At 36.8% G+C, this 17327-nt stretch overlaps 1 protein-coding gene across 1 annotated transcript; it reads left to right on the top strand.

Moving 5' to 3' along the window:
• The first annotated feature begins 4332 nt into the window (after positions 1-4332).
• On the top strand, positions 4333-17327 carry LOC146133733 (uncharacterized). Its single transcript, XM_083397372.1, has 10 exons — positions 4333-4406; positions 5060-5221; positions 7495-7614; positions 8364-8498; positions 11781-11942; positions 12453-12584; positions 13364-13528; positions 13884-14027; positions 14759-14905; positions 17019-17327. Exons 4-10 carry the CDS (start codon positions 8393-8395, stop codon positions 17081-17083), a joined length of 921 nt encoding a protein of 306 aa, XP_083253498.1. The 5' UTR covers positions 4333-4406; positions 5060-5221; positions 7495-7614; positions 8364-8392; the 3' UTR covers positions 17084-17327.

Below are 17327 nucleotides of genomic sequence, written 5' to 3'. Positions count from 1 at the left end.
GGAAGACGCCAAAGAGTTTTTTGAGTTCAACTAAAGACCTTTCTTTGAATAATTCATTCCATTTTGGTAAATAATACACGGAGATTTTAATTAGGCTTTATAAAGCCCCTGAAACTAGTCCTTGCACCCCAAGTGTTCAAAGGAACCAAGTTTAAGAAATCTCGCATTAACATTTACCAATCTATTAGTGATGTGCATTTACAAACTGCGAATGATAAACGAACGTTTGCATTGGATTTATATAAACGTCTCCTGTTCTGTGTAACATGTAAATTCTTGACCGCGAACTTTTAGAGTTCAGTTACTAGTCTACAATAGTTTACATCAGGGGTGGGCAAACTGCAACTCGCGAGCCGCATGCGGATCTCCGGCATGTTTTTTGTGGCTCTTCTAGTTGAATCGTAAAAATTCAAAAAAATTGAAAAGGTTACCAAGAGCACCGTTTATAAACGCTCCTCTCTTTTTCTTTTCTTTATTTAGGCCAGCATTTCGTTTTTGAGGTAACACTAGACATAGAGTCCGAAGAGTTAGTTAACAAAAGACTGATATTAATAAATATTGTGCGTGTTATTTTGCTATTACCGTTTTGTTATATTAAAATTCTGTTATTATGCTGCTGGCCTTGCATTATTAACAGTTTTTGTATAAAAATAATTTTGAGGCTCTTTGGTGCTTGTCTTTTTTGCAAATGACTTTTCAATTGAATGCATTTGCCCACCCCTGGTTCAGATATTTGTATTGATAGATGTCAAGTAGGCGTGGCTTTCACACATTTTCATTTCCTCCGCAACCATTTTTTTGTATAAGCGTGAAAGAAGTGTGTGACAAAAAAGGCAATATAAAGCAGTTTTTCCTGGTTGGTATATCTGATGTTTCGTAAGCCCAATCATTTAAACCAACGTTTGAATAAGTGATTAGATGTTGGCTTGCTTGAATAAACAAAGGGAATCAAGGTTTCGAAAGCTTTGTGTCCTGTCCATTCTTCATATCGCGGAAACTTCCCGAAACAATGTAAAAACCTTCTTAAAACCGCATATGTTCAATTCTGCTAGCCTCAGCCTTTTTCGGTCCGGAAATTTCGCTTTTCACCGACAATTGTTCAAAGAAACAATAGAAAAACATGATTTACAGCTTCCGTGATTCGAAGCCTTTATTAGTTGCTGGCAGTGGTTTATTGAAACTGTTATTATTATTGCGTGGTCGGCAAGCGAGTCAAGGTTTTTACAGAGAGTTGAAACAACGAAATAAATTTATTTTACTTGTATCTAAATAATAAAGTATTTTATGTGGATAGAAAATGCACGTTTTTAGTTTAAATAAATTCGGTAATTTTAAAACTTATGTAGTGCATTGCCCTAGAATAGTGCTTCCTAATGTGGCGATAGCGACTAGAGATGCGCGAAACTTTACAGTTTACTTCGATACCGATATTCAATATTTTTGGAATAAACGCAACATGATCTGATACATAGCGAAGTCATTACTGTGGACTGACAGGCAAAACTAGTGGCAATAAAATTTCCAATTTAAGTTTTTTCAGGTTATTTTTCCCAAATCTTTATAGTGTTAAGAAGTTTAGTTACCTCCAGTTGAACCACATACTATTTTGTTTGGATAAACATACTTTATAGTTTAACTGTTTTGTTTAGATAAGCTTTACTTTATAGTGAAATTAAACAAAGTATTCATAGTGAAATAAAACAAAAACACTTCATGGAATTCATCAGTTTACATAGCGTAACGTGTCGTTCTATGCATGAGCCCCTTAAAAAACAAAAAAAAAACATAGTAAAAATAGATGTACGCTCGCGCGAACTTTTATGAAACTTTTTGGATTTACAAAAGTTAACAAAATATGTTTGGGGCATGATCTGACAACAACACTAGTGAGCCCTCATAGGTTTGCGCCGCAAAGTACTATGTGTATAAAAAATTTACTTTTTGAAACCCGATGTAAAAAACTGATGCAAAACCCCACACCGTAGTCAGGGGCGGGTCAAAGATTTTTTTGGGGGAGGGGGAGAATGTATCATCTAGTACAGTGCTTCTCAACACGTGGGATGGTATGCACTTGTGTGGATAAAAAAACATTTTAATGCGGATGACAAACGCGGTGCGGATGAATGTGCGGATGAAAATGGTGCATGTTCTTATTTTTCATAATGTTTAATACAATATTCTAATAAACTGGTGCGCCGATTTCGTTACAGGTACAGTAATAGTCTCTCAGTGGTTAATTGCAGTTTAAGCCATGGTTCATGCTTTTTAATACACATAACCTTTTATTGTTATTTCAAAAATTAGGAAAACCAAATGTTGCAAACTTGCTATTCTTATTTTGTGCGGATAAAAATTTTCCGAAATAAAAAAGTTTTTTTTAAAGCTTGAAAACCACTGATTTAGTATATTATAACCGTGGAGGAGCGAGCGCACTTTTTTGACGTCGCGTAGACCTACTCCAGTTTCCACAAAGTATAGTACTTTTTGAAAATTGAACTTTTTAAAATCCTATGTAAAAATCTAACAACTGATACAAAACCCCACACCCTAGTTAGGGGGAATGAAAGATTTTTTTTGGGGGGGGGAGAATATATCATCTAGTATATGATAACCGTGGAGGAGCGACCGCACTTTTTTAACGTAGCCGCCCCTTTTGTTAGGCGAGGATTCACTTCTTAACTCGAGCGCAGTGTGAGGTCTCCGGTCCTTTTGTCAGGCGACGATGGCGTTGCTCTGCCAGCGACAGACCGGACGAACATATCGCGACGATCGTCCGTCCAGCGGTCAGTTTTATACAGCGCGCATTTTATAGTCGGGGAATATTGTGAGCGATCAAAGTTTTATCGGGGAAGTTTAGGATTGCGATGGTCACGCTTTTATTTCATCTCATTTTGTTGCTAAAATGACACTATATAACAGCTCTATGGTGGCCCATGACTGCCATCCTGTTTTGTTTCAATTTAACAAAACAAAAAAAAACATTTCCTTTTATTATAAGAGATATGTCCTTTTCCATACCTGTCCAACATCCTTTGTAACGATACCTGTAGAGTACACCCTCTTCCCCCAAATATTTAATTTTATATTATTGTTATGTTTTTTAAAGACGCAGCAATAATAACACCGCACGAGTTCATATAAGAAAGTTGTGTCATTTTTCAATTTTTAACCACTATAAAACCTTTTCGTTTAATTCTCTTGTTTGCAGGACTAGTACAAGAGGTTGCCTAAATAAGTTTGGTAAAACTCTGAAGAAAAAAATGAAAGCGGCTTTTATTCTTCTGACTCTCTTGTGTCAACAATACCAAGCTCATGGTAAATTTATATTTATATTTTGTGTTTGGTAAACTTACCAGGTGGTAATCTGATAAAATATTAGTTTAAAATCCACTTTATAGATCCGTTTGGCGCTAAATATTTTTCAAATCGTGCTTTTCTTGTTGCACTGGGTGTGCGATATTGAAAAACACCTTAACCTTGAAAAATTAAGGTCGACCTAACTCCTGAAAAGTTTCATTCGTAATTAGATATATTGACGATGCTTTTGTCGGCGAAATATATAATCATCTTTTTCAACATCTTCATAAAGCGTTTGACCTAATACTAGCATTGCTAGGCCATTTTGTGGCGAAAACCCTGTAAGAAAGATTCGTAAGCTAGTAACTGTTTGATATTGCTTGAATTTTACAACACACATTATTTATTACTCCAGAAATCCTAAAAGTAGGCTAGTGACCATTATTTCAAATTGTTTTTGATAATTTATGGATCAGAGAATAAATATATATATTGCCATACGACGTTTAACTTTACTTATCCCAGTGAAATTTAAGGCAAAAAAATCCTTTTGGCAAAAAAATCCTGACTTAATCTAGGAGATTATGGTACTTTTTTGAAAACTCTTCTTAATACACCTTATATTCCATATTTTTTGACAAGTTCTGAATTCGTTTCTAAACTTTGTTTACATGAGGAAGCTGGTTTGCTAGCTTTCTGTTGGGGCTATTCAAAAGATAAGGAAACGCGATTACATACACGTAATAAGCTACGCCACGCTGTATGTTTAGCTATAGGTTATTTCTGCTGGACCTGCTTAAAAAAAATTCTACGGCAAAAAAAAAAACTATATGCTGCGATAACAATTATACATAACAAATAGGTTATTCCATGTTGTCTTTCACTTCCAACATCCGTTGCTTACAAGTTTCGAGATGTTGTGTTTATCTAATTTAACCAATACGGCTACTCTTTTGCTCTAGGTTATTCCTGTTGGACCTGCTCAAGTTATAGTTATTTCTACGGCGAACCGGCAAGACAAAATAAATGCTACGACAAACCCACCGAACTTACCAACACATCTTGCTGGGACACTCAATACTGCCAAACAGTATTGAGTGTGCAAAGGGGTGAGGTGTTTTTGTTGCCGCTCTTATAATGAAAATATAGCCTTACTGTTTGTTCAGTATATGCTTTGATCTCTTAGTTACAGGGCTGCGGCGCCAGTAAAAATAACTTAAAGTATCACTTTTGAGTGCGGCTCCTGCCAACAAAATGAACCTAAAACCGACTCCCGAGTACCGAGTTCGACTCCGCCGAAAAAAAAACGGGTTCGACTCTGGTCTAACAAATAAACGCGGACTCCATTTTGGCAAATCAGGCTCCGACTCTACAGCCTGTATACTTTACCCATTTTCGTATTCTAATAAAAGTGTATATTCATCCATCTTCTCACATACCAGTGTCATATATTAAAAATGTTCAACCCTTTTATATTCCACCTTTACAATTTACAGTTTGTTGCCTTATCAGTTTAAAAATTTGGTACTGCGTATGCGCACGTCGGGCCTCTGGTAGTTTACTTTGCTATTCCGCCTTTACCACCTTACTCAAGTCCCGTTTTCCACTTCTGAAAAAACGAACCGTCTCGTTGCTGTCTAGATTCCGACTCCGAATACGCAGCCCTATACTTAGTTTCCCGCAGTGTAAAGTTGCTATTTAGACGTAGTAGCACATTCCGTATGTTGTGCATGCTTGGTTAAATATAATATACTGTCTACAGGTTTACCGTCCGAGGTCATTAGGTCCTGTCGAAGTCCAACCTCTGATAACGACTATAGAAGTGCCTCTGTTCCTGATGGTCCCAAATGCCAAGAAACCTCGCCCACTAAGTTCGTTTGCTTTTTCTCATGCAACTTAAACAACTGTAATTCTAAAGCCACCAGTAAGCTCTTGATTTAGCGTTATTTTTTTCGTTTATTAGCTGTACTTATTATTTTATTTTGACCATCCCACATCGGGTATAGGTTTCAGACATTCTTCGTCTTAGATTTTGCTGTGTCCGAAGCTATAATAGAAATGTTTAATTCCAAATATTGTTCAATTTTTTTCGCGTAACGTTGCATAGTGTTTTGCTTATGTACCGGTTAACTTTTGAAACGTGAGCATTTAAAACAGCGGTTCCCAAACTTTTCTAAAAATTTTGCCTGGTGGACCCGTTGCAATTATTTTGATATTTCGCGGCCCTATAAAAATTCAAGGGTCAGTTGACCCATATTTCTTGTAATACACTAGTGCAGTCACGATTCTTTCTAATGTAACAACCTTCGAGCTCAGGGTGGTCCACGGTTGACTGCATCGCGGGCCCCAATATTTCTTGCATATTCTTTGCGGACCACATAAAGTAGGCTAAATGCGTACCAGGAGCGGATCAACGTTTTTCGTTTGGTTGAGGCATGAAATTTTTAAAGTTAAGGTCACAAAGTAATATCGAAAGACAGATACGCTTCAGAAACTTGCTTCTGTCGTCGAACTTGTGCGAAAATAAAATCGAATGTTATGAGACCCGGAAAACTGGTGTGCGCGAAGCGCGAAAAATTTGCGTATTTGCCAAAAATTGTAATTAGAAGACTGCATTTTATAAGCGTAGAATGTTCGCGTAAAAGAGATGTTGCATACTTCCCAATTGCTAAATTACAAAGACGTTATCATTTCGCGTAAAAAGGTTTATTAACCAGATTAATTTGGCTGATATTGCAACTGGGTTTGGATCACCTTGTTCTAACTCAGTGCTCGGCAAACTGTGGGCCGCGGCCCAAATGTGGGCCGCACAGCCATTTATAGTGGGCCGCAAGCTACTTTTTAATAGTTTAGTTGTATGTAGTTGCGGGCCGCGTGAATGCTGTACATATATTATTGTATTTTAAAAGCTGGTAAGAATTTTATATTGTCTCAGCGTGTGGCCCGCGTGCTAAATGTGGCCCTGTGAGTGCCTATCAAAGCCAACTTTAACTGTGTAAAGTTAACGCACATTTTTTTCGCGCTACGGGCGTATACTTGGTTGTGTAGTATGTTTTACATTTGAAATAGTGGTGTGTTTCGGCATCGAGGCGCCGTTTGATATTACACCATTTCTTCGTGTCCACAGCCTTACCATTGACGTGCGGTGAGGTTCCTAGGTGGTGAGGCACAAATTTTTTCGAGTCACATTTTTCTTTAACAACCACAAAACGGTATCGTAATAATTAAAAAATAAATAAACTCAAAACCTATTCAGAGATCAAAAACAACGACTAAAAAGTAGTCAAACTACATTAATATAGCAAACGTATTAATGACTACATTGTTTATGACGTAACAGTGCATGACAATTGAACGCTTGATATGAATAACACAACAGAAATAGAAGAAAAAATAAAGCACGCTTTAGGTATAGAAACGTAAAATTTTCGGTAGAGATAGAACTGATATAACTTTTGCTTTGCCTTCACATTTGCGCACGACGCCAATCTAATGCCTCAAACTCAAAACAAATATCCTGGACCCGGCCTTTTTTTCGTAGTGATTTTACGTATTGGGCCTCCGAAAGCTCTTAACAGAGTTATTTGGGCCGCGACATAAAAGTTTGCCGACCACTGTTCTAACTAATGCAAACGATTCGCTGATAACAGGTAGTACAGCATAATAAATGCTTTATGATGTCACAATAGACATCATAAACACGCTATGATCGAATAATAAAGCATAACTAAAGACAATAAAGATGACAGATAATGTTTAAAACAAAGACTAATGTTAAAAAACTTAAAAGACTAATTCTCCCTGTGGACCCTCTGAAACTGCTGTACGGACCCCAGTTTGGGAACCGCTGATTTAAAAACAAAATCACATGAAACCAATGACGGAAAAACGCTTTGACCATATAAAGGTTTACTCAAATATTATATCATAATGACGATGCTGATGAAGAACAATAACATTTTTTTTCGGTGGTTCGAATCAGAGAGAGACTGATATACGGTTTACCAATAAATCGGCCAATATTTCGCTTTTACCAATATATCGGTACCGGTATCTATAAATTTAGGCCGATCATTTGGCCGATGTTTTAGGGCGAAAACAGGATATTATTTTTTCTGTAAAACAAACAAATTTCCTATTGATTTGAGCCAAAAAAATTTATGTTTCATGCGAACGATAACCTTAAACTATTTGCAGCTCTTCTGAAGACTTGCCCCAACAACTGCACTTATCCATCTGGAGGTTACTGCGATTACCTTACGGGAAAGTGCAATTGCAATTCGGGCAACTCTGGCGATGACTGTTCCTCAAAAAAAGGTAATTTAACTTTGGAGTTTTTTCAATTTTTACGTATAATTTTTCATTTGTTTACACGAAATGATGACTTAACTGTTAAAATGTGTTTAGGCAATCTTAGTTAAATACCCTACGCCGTGATGTTTTGGTGTGTTATTCACAACGCTAAAAACGTATAACTAGCTGGATCACGATTTCGCCCATTATAAGAAAGTATAGTAAACTTTTGAAAATGATAATTTAAATTTCTAATCTCCCAACTATGTTGATTTAAATTTTTTCTATAGGAGAGATTAATGAAACCGATGCTAGTTTTACGAATAGTATACATCAGGCAACGGTGTTATGGTTGTTTCTCCACTAGACCACCTCGCTCCCACTTAGCTTGTGTAGGCCAATAAGAAACTTCCTGTATGTTTGAGATCGCGAGTTTGGGCTCCACATCAGGCTATCATTATTTTCCAACATGAAATATATATATTAGTTTAGAAAGTAAAACCTTATAACTAAACTTTTATAAAAAATATGGTTCTTATTTTAAGTCGAATACATTGATTTGAGAGAAACCTGGGTAGCTGACATTTGCCATATTTTATTGTATAACACAAGACCGGGAACCACTTAAAACTGTTTGGCCTTTGTTGTCTTTTTTATTAGTATTGTACATTTTTTGTTTTCTTTACAGAAATGACCAACATGTCCACCATGGGCGTTGGTCAGACCAACGCGACTCATACGAACAAGCTTATTATGTTTATATCAACTTTCAGATCTTTCTTGCATCCAATGCACTGAGGAAATGGACTCGAATTGCGCCAAGGCGTCATCCGGCCTTCCTTCGGGCACCCAATGCCAAAATACATATAGCTACTGCGTAACTTCCAAGACTACCACAATTTCCCGAGGTAAATGTTGAAACGTCTCTTTAATCTGAATGAAGCAACATCACAATGCGCAAAAGGTGGCCGAACCCTCTCTACCTAGTCGCTCATGTTTATATAAGTAACGAAGGGAGCAAAAAAAGAGTTTGAAAATGTTTCTTCAATAATAACCAAATGTAAACATCGTTAACACATCTTTTATAAACGCGCATTTTTAGTGCGCTATATCAGTGGATTTGTTGGCGCCTTCGGCGCTTTTAATTATAAAATTCCTTTCTCTGTAGGCAGTCTAGAATATTTATGTTGTCTATTTCCTATCGTCATATTTTTTTAGCTTTGATGGTGTGTCGCATGTGGAAAAAGGTTGGCCAGCACAGCGCTATAAAACGCTTTAGCTCATATAAATTTATCTATCTGATCCGCTGTATTGATGCCTTTTTGGTTGACGATAACTCCTACATAACTCATTTTTCTCGCGCAAGGACACAGAGACAGTAAGATTAGAATATGCAACTTAAGTAAAGAATATACGTCTTTTTGGACGACATAATGGGGAAGATACTGTTCCCATACAGTATAAATCACTTGTTGTTTTTTTTAAGATGCCGGGATTTTCAAAACATCACATTACTTGTTCCTTATAAATATAAATATAGTATTTTCACTTTTAATAGTTTACTATCATATGTTTTGTACAGCATTCAATACTTTCCTAAGCATACGTTTTTTAACATAACCTTTTAATACAATTGTAGACAAGTGGGTAAAAATAAATTTATTGTAAAGTATATCCTTTGTAACATACAACGTCTTAATGTGAGCCGAGGTCAAATATTCTGAAGCTCTTGCGCATTAAAATAAACAAAATGCAGGCTGGTTGGACTCTATTAGCTACCAATGCACAAAACGTCAACATAGCGTGGTTTCCTATCGTCATCACGTGACAACCAGCTATTAATTAACCGTGTTGTTTTTACTCAACCTTTATATCAACAACGCGTGTTTATCTAACAACAGTGATAGGAGTTGCACCAATGTGTTTACGTTGTGCGCCAACCTAACTGAGATGACGGATGCCTAATTTCCGTGTGTGTTTGGCTTACGGCAAGATGGCATATCCCGGTATATTGTGGAAATATACCGACCTCTGTATGACACAGTGTTGTAAACAAGTCATTTTCAAAATTACTAGTCATTTTCAAAATTAGTCCCAGTCAAGTTATTTGTAAAATAACTTTAGTCCAAGTCAAGTCTTTTCGAATAAATAACAAGTCAAGTCCCAGTCAAGTCATCAGTTGCGCAAGTCAAGTCTCAGTTAACTCATAATTAAAGCAAGTTAACTTCAAGTCATGTCCTTGTCATAAAGATAAAACGTTAAACTATTCGAATTTTTAAACTCGTATGACTATATGAACAATAACTGAACGAAAAAATAAGGAAAACGGAATATATAGCAAGCAATTTGTTTTTTGTGCAAAAATTGGACAAATAGCTTAATTTTATAAAAAAAATACTTGCTTTATTTCAAACCCAATTCATTTGTTCAAAAGACTTAAGTCAAGTCAAGTCATTTGTCCGAAAGACTTCAGTCAAGTCAAGTCATTTTGCCCAAATGACTTAAGTCAAGTCAAGTCATTTAAAACAGTGACTTAAGTGCACTTAAGTCAAGTCATTGACTTAAGTCATTACAACACTGGTATGACATCTGAACCCACCTACAGTGAACCGTAATAATGTAAACAACTTAGGAAAAAACGGTACTATGGAATTCTTCTTTCTGGCGACCGATCTGATTTAAGCGGATTAACCTAAACCCACTGACCGAAACATACGCTATCGGGTTTTACCTGCAATACCCCCCGATATGGTCCGATGATAACTATACTTTGTCATACTGACTTATTGTGGGTATATACCGCGTCTTTGCTTGACATCTGTACTCACCGAAAGTAAACCGATTGCGCGGTTTGTTCTCGTCTAATTCCCTGTTAGTAATACGTTGTACAAATAGGGTTCGCAAACTTTTGGTTAAATATGACGTAACTTGCTACAATGATCTTGAAACATTCATACACACGTGTAAACATTCACCGGGAGCCTTCCATATACTATCCATATACTACCATAATGGAGGATTTTAATGCAAGCAAGGCCATAGCATAAAAATTAAAGGTTTTGGTCGAGGTCGTGAATTCAAACCTCGTGCTATATTATCTAGTATTAAAGTCGGCCTTATTTACCCGTTTAACGATAGGCCTTTCTTAACCTTAACCGAGGTGTTGTATAATCCAAAGGATAGCGCCATACAAATCATCAAGGAAAGATAGTCTTTACAACCCAACGGATATTCAACTGATATTTAACCTAATGGTACAACTAACGCAAAGAATGATTTGTAACAATGTCAAACGGACACGAGTAACACAATTTATAGTTTTATACGCTTTCCCAAACTTTTTGTGGGGTTAAACAAATTAAGACGCGTAAATCATGCGTAATTACGCCCACAATAAAAAAGTTATATGCAAAGTTATTGTTTTACGTCTGAATGGGACCTTTTTAGGTTAGCGGAAAAAGGCATCTATGGTTATAGCCTTAGTCTAGCACTATAGACTTTCCAAACTTTTTTAATTTATTAAAACCTGCCGCGAGCCCCCTAGGTTTAACATTTTAAAATATGACGTTTCGCTTTGTCTGCTTTGGCACGCATTTGTTGAAGTAATATGCATTTTAAGAATTTCGCATTACATTAAGTTTGTCATTAGCATATCAATCAGAAAAGTTACAATTTCATAGACGTAACATTTTGTATCAAAAATTATACGGACTTACTCGCGATCCGTAAACTCGTTACGCGACCCCCAGTTCGGTAAGCCTTTGTCTAACACAGTTGTTCTCAACCTTTTTGCTTTTGTGGCCCATTTACGTTGCAAAAAAAAGTCTGTGGCCCAATATATATTTATGAAAGAAATAACTGTTAAATAGGTTTAGAACAAAACACAGCAGAACATATCTTAAAACAGATTATTTATTTAACCGTGCATTGGTGTGATACTTGCGGCTGAACAATATATTTACATTCCTTATAATTCCTCCCCAAGCCATTATTCCTATAAAATTAAATATAGCGACACATATGAAACTAAATCTAGCTTTTTTAAATTGGTTTGTGGCCCACCTCAAATGTTCTTATGGCCCACCAGTAAGCCATGGCCCACTGGTTGAAACCGCTGGTCTAACACAATAAGGGCTTAAAACCGGTTTCTGCTTTAATTGTCTCACCTATTGTTTTGCATTGTTCTGCAGACACCGGAGCCATTGTGCGATCAGTGGTGACCAGGGGGTGTTCGAACTACTCCACTGTGGGGTGCAGTATGACAGCCATCAGTGCCAGCCCTCCACTACCCAACTACATGCAGTACACCTGCTCGGAATCTTGTACCACCGACAACTGCAACACAGCAACACGTAAGATGCCAATTTCAGGGAGTCGAAATGGACCCGAGCCGAGTCTTCACAAACCGTGTTTTGGGCTAATTGTTTTGCAAACCACCTTTTTTGAAGATTTTAAGGAGCTGAACCGGAACTGAACCTAATATTTTGAAAGTACCTGAACCTTAACCGAACCCGAACTTTACTCCAGCATGACGTTACAAATTGTAGTTTACAGAGTCAAGTTATATATATGTATTTTTTACATTTGAAGATTCACACTTTTAGGTAACACATTTCGAACTGGAACTTTATAAACCAGTTATAAAAACATATTTAATCGAACTTGAGCTTTTAAATTGTTCCGAACCGAAACCGGAACTGATTTCGAAAAAATCCTTGAACCCGAAATTGTCCAACTGTTCGAGTCCCTGGCGAATTTATTGCATTTATTTAAATAAAAATTGCCATTTTTATCAAGATGACGTTCTTTAAAAAGCATTTATCGCCATACGGCGTATATAGTATTTTTCTCTATTTTTGCAGCCGAGAAGCCGGCTCTTTCGTGCGTCGTGTGCAATGATATTTATGAATGTCTCGACCAGGACTGGGTAACATCTTGTTCTGCTGAGGAGAAGTACTGTTACTCTACTGTAGAGTATATCATCGGAAAGGAAGGTAAATTTATTTTAAGTTATGAAGTGGTCGGTCAACATTTTTTTGCGGCCAAAATTACCCTATCCAGAGCTTTTGAAAGCCCACCATGTAAAACCACTACGACAACAGGGGATAATCTAGGATTTTTGTTAGGGCTGGGGGCGTGCAAATTTTTAAAATGACGTCACTAAAATACGCCACACCCACTAATATTTAAAATAAACTTCAATAAATGTACGTTTATCAGTCACACGGCCCACAACTACATGATACAATTAAACAAATAAAAATAGCTCGCTGCCCACTAAAATTGGATCTGTGACCCACATTTAGGCCGTGGCCCACAGTTTGCCGACCACTGCGCTAAGCCGTAAGGTATTGCAATACTATTCGTTAGAAAAGGTTGTGTTACTACTGAAAATATTTGCGAACCATCCGATCTGTTTTAGATTTTTGTCAACTGTTGACAGTCATTGATATAAAAGTAAAACGTTAAACCATGAACATAGGTGTTGTAGGCTGATTATGAGCAACAATTCAACTAAATAGTACCACAAACACAATACATGAATGCAATCAATAATCTGTATTAAAAAGTTTGATATAGGCTACAGTTCAATGAAAGATACACACACACATATATGATTAACAACTGTGATCTAGCCCTTATGATGCTGCTTTTTGACCAACGATCACGACTTACAATGGTACATCGAAAGCCATCGAAGACTCACCGAATATATCGGTCAATGATGCAAGCAAGGCTATTCATTGAAGTGTTTTTGTGTGTTTTAACTCAGAAACAGAAACATCATCAGAGTACAGATTGCTCAGCGTTAAGCGAGGTTGCTCAGCTGTGAAGTCGCCCTCTACCGGATGCAATAGCAAATCCATCTCCGGTTTGACAATTAGCAAAGTCACGTGTCACGAGAACTGCAACACAAGTGGCTGCAACACTGGGTGGCGTAAGTGGGCAATTTGATACGTAATTGGGGAATTTTTACACACTATACTGAATCCAGGAGTTGTGTAAAACTTTTAATTTGGGTAGAACACAATGTTTTTGGGCAAAAGTTACGTCAAAAACTACGTCAAGGACTTAAGTTTTTTTTTTACAAACCACTTGACTGGGACTTAAGCTCATTTAAAGATAATTAACTTGGTGTTTACAAAAGATTTGACTGTGACTTAAGTTCTTTCAAAAGGGATTTGACTTGAATTACAGTTTTTTTTTACAAGGTACTTGATTTGAGTTTATGTTCTTTTAAAAATGACTTGTTTAGAACACTTTAGTTTCAACCAGCACTTTTGTGATTGCAGCTGCTCGTCCCAAGTGTGTACAATGCCACGGGACAAAGACACAAGCAGCTGTTATAGGATGCCTTAACAGTTTTCCAACTGTAGCAACAGCATGTCCTGAACCTTACCACGAGCACTGCACAACCCTCACAAAAACAATTTCGGGTAAGTATCAGTCAACAAAAATTTCTATGGTTAGGATTTTCATTTAATTTTTACTTTTTCGAGTTATTTTTTTAAAATACAAATGGCGATTGTGATTGCTATTTGATTTGTTTTTCTCACGTTTGATTTTTCTGTTCTTTTTCGCATTTTAAATATTGCTTGACAGTTTCACTTGGACGTAATGTGATATTCAGGTTCTATTTAAGTTTTTTCGAAGCATTTGGGAACCCCCCTGGTTGAGCATTTTAACTCAACTTGACTGTATTAAACATTTTGTTGATTACTGATTAACTTAGTCAACTTCTCCACATTCAGTTTCGAAAGCCTTTGGCAAAAGCTTTGCAATCAAATCACTATTGATATTTTGTGTGATAAGTTTAACTGCCCTTCTTTTGTATACTCGCATCACCTTTTTTAACCTTTTGAACTTTTGTTGAACTTTTTAGTGAATAACTTTACTTCCTGAAACAATTCACGCGATGAGGAACAACACTTTCAAACATATTTGCGTAATTTCCGCGGACTTGAGAAACCTATTACACAGTTAGTTTCAACTAATTTAAATGTCCCTCATATATTTTTCTTCTCAAAGATTTGACTTCTGTTACCGCCAAACATTTAAAAAAGACTAAACTGATAAGTCTCTGTTGTTAGTCAATTCTGCATAAGAAATATATTAGAATTAAGAAATTTTAACAAATACGCCCATTGACAAAGATTTGTTTTTTCAGTTGAAGACAACAAAGGTCTCGGCTCGGTTACGGTGTATCGGTCCTGTTCGCAACACGAAAAGAATGAAAACTGCAAAAGCACATCCATCGTGGGCGTTACGACCAAACTATGCTACGGGACTTGCTCGAAAACTGGATGCAACCACGGTACGTTGTGCTCTATGGCAGTGTTTCTTCATCAGGTGAATGGATCACCTCAGGGTGAATAAATTTTTTGCAAGGGTGAACCAACCAAAAGGGGTGAATAAGGGTGAACCGTCAGAAATGGGTGATAACTTGCGAGCAGGGTGAATATTCCGGGTGTTCACTTTGTGCTGTTATATATAGACGAGATAGTTTCATCATATCATGAAACAAGGGTGAATGAAATCTGGAGATAGATGCTAAGGGTGAACAAAACTAAAAAAGTTTATGAAGCCCTGCGAACTTAAGTGTAAAAGTATGTCAGTGTGCTAGTTTTAAAAGGTTTTGTCATTTATACTCATACCCTTGTAACTGGCGTGAAGTTATAAATAACATTTGTGGATCGCATTGGATTCCGTTAAGCAAATGCTTGTTAACCTGCAAGGCAACTGACATATTTTAGGTTATGGAGCATGTAAAGTTTGGTGACCTATTGCAGTATGGGGCTTAGACTTTGGAAAACTGTTCCTTCTAATATAGCGCTTCCTGTGTGTCTGATTTCAATATGGCGTCAGTCAGTCGTTAAGCAATATTAATTACCTATGTCCGCTGTACTTCCCACAAGGGCCAGTTAGGAAATGTAATGCTTACAGGAGGGCCGCACATCAAATAAACACTAATTCATATTTTCAACTTTCACTACAAAAACTAATGAGCTACTAGGCTGCAACTACGACAGTTTCGTCAGTGCTGTCAACTTGTGGATTCGGAAATAAATTTTCCTACAATTACAATGACGCCTTTCTCGTACGATTCGGCACAATTTAATTAACAGCCTTTAATTTAAAACCAGCTGTTCAACATAACATCTCAGTCAATATGCGTGTCAAAAGTCTGCTACACCTTGATTGTACTAGATAGACAAATGTATTTGTTGCAAAACAATTCTTTATCGTAACCAGTGCCCTTAGAGAAGGGGTTCCCAACCTGTGGTACGCGTACCACTAAGGGTTTTCAGGTGGTACGCGAGTAGCTTCCTTTTTTCACAAAAACCTGAATTCACAATTTGTTTTTTTAGTTTATCTGCTTTTGTTTGCAAAAATATCTCCCAAAGCCTATTCATTGTTACCTTGTTGTTTCGTATCATTGCGGTCTTCAAAGTACAGGTCAAGAGAATTGTCAACAAGAAGCACAGTTGTTTTAAAAAGCTGTAGGCTACAACGCTGTGGGACAGTGGGCGTTAATTATGTTAAATTATTGTTCTTGATAGATCAACTACTGGTTTATAGCTTAATCTACAAAATGCTATAGTTGTAAGATAAAAATATGCTTGGGTCGAATTAGTTGTTCTGCAAGAAGTGGTACGCGTGGCGGTACAGAGCGTCCAAGTGGCACGCGATCGTAAAAAGGTTGGGAACCCCCGCCTTAGAGTAACCAACGAAGGTTTATAAATCATCAAAGTGTAACCAGACCACTAAGTGTTGCTATAAGGTGCTCACACTTTATTATTAAAGGTTGAAAGGTTACAAATTTACAAACTCAAACTTTACGGACTTGGTAAAGTCATCCAAATATTTTAAATTAAAAAAGTTCTACTTTATTTTTCAGTCTTCTAAGAAGTTCCTTATTTCTAGGTGCTATCCTGCAAGCCATTATTGCTTCACGTTTTATCTTTTTAATAATATGAGGCGCCCAGACGCGAATTAGCTCGGTATCATCTATGTTCCGTTTTTGTTATTTTTCAGTCAAGTTATTGCTCATATTTTGATGTTTTTCTAATTTTAAAAGTTTAACGTTTAATTTTTTATGTCAATTTCTTGAATTGGAATTGACTTGCTCTATTTATGACTTATAGACTGGGACTTGACTTGGGCAACTGACGACTTGAACTAGGACTTTTCTTGTTATATATAAAGTTTTTCTTTGTTATATATTGGAAAGACTAGACTTGGAATTATTTGCAAATGACTTGACTGGGACTTAATTTCAAAGTGACTTGTTTAAAACACTGCTTGGTAGTGTCATTCAATGATTAAAAATCAACAGCAAAGCTAAAATTCTACACCGTCTTGCACGTAAAGTGTACACGGTGATTGCTTATTTCCAAAACGGAAATAACCTTCTGCTTATTTTGCAGGTTCCATGCCGAAAGCAGGTGTTGCTCTACTTTTGATGTCCTTCTTGGCCGCCATGTTCCTGTAAATCGTTCATACAGCGCCCAACTAGTACCAACTGTACAGTGCATCATTATCGGACTTTTGCCGTGTTTTGTGAAACCAAAAGTAAAATATAGGCTACTAACGCTATTATCATAGCCAAACGATAAACAAAATGAAAATGCCACAAAGTTAGACATTTTAAAGCGAAAGTTACGCCGTTAGACAAAAACAAACAGGACGTAAAATTCTGTATATTTAACTAAAATATGTTGTTACATGTTAAAACT

The sequence above is a fragment of the Ascidiella aspersa genome, chromosome 9 (assembly GCF_963924565.1).
Source record: "Ascidiella aspersa chromosome 9, kaAscAspe10.2, whole genome shotgun sequence".
In the NCBI taxonomy this organism is placed as follows: Eukaryota; Metazoa; Chordata; class Ascidiacea; order Phlebobranchia; family Ascidiidae; genus Ascidiella; species Ascidiella aspersa.
The sequence above is the reverse complement of the archived record's forward strand: the minus strand, read 5'-3'. Positions and strand labels throughout refer to the sequence as shown.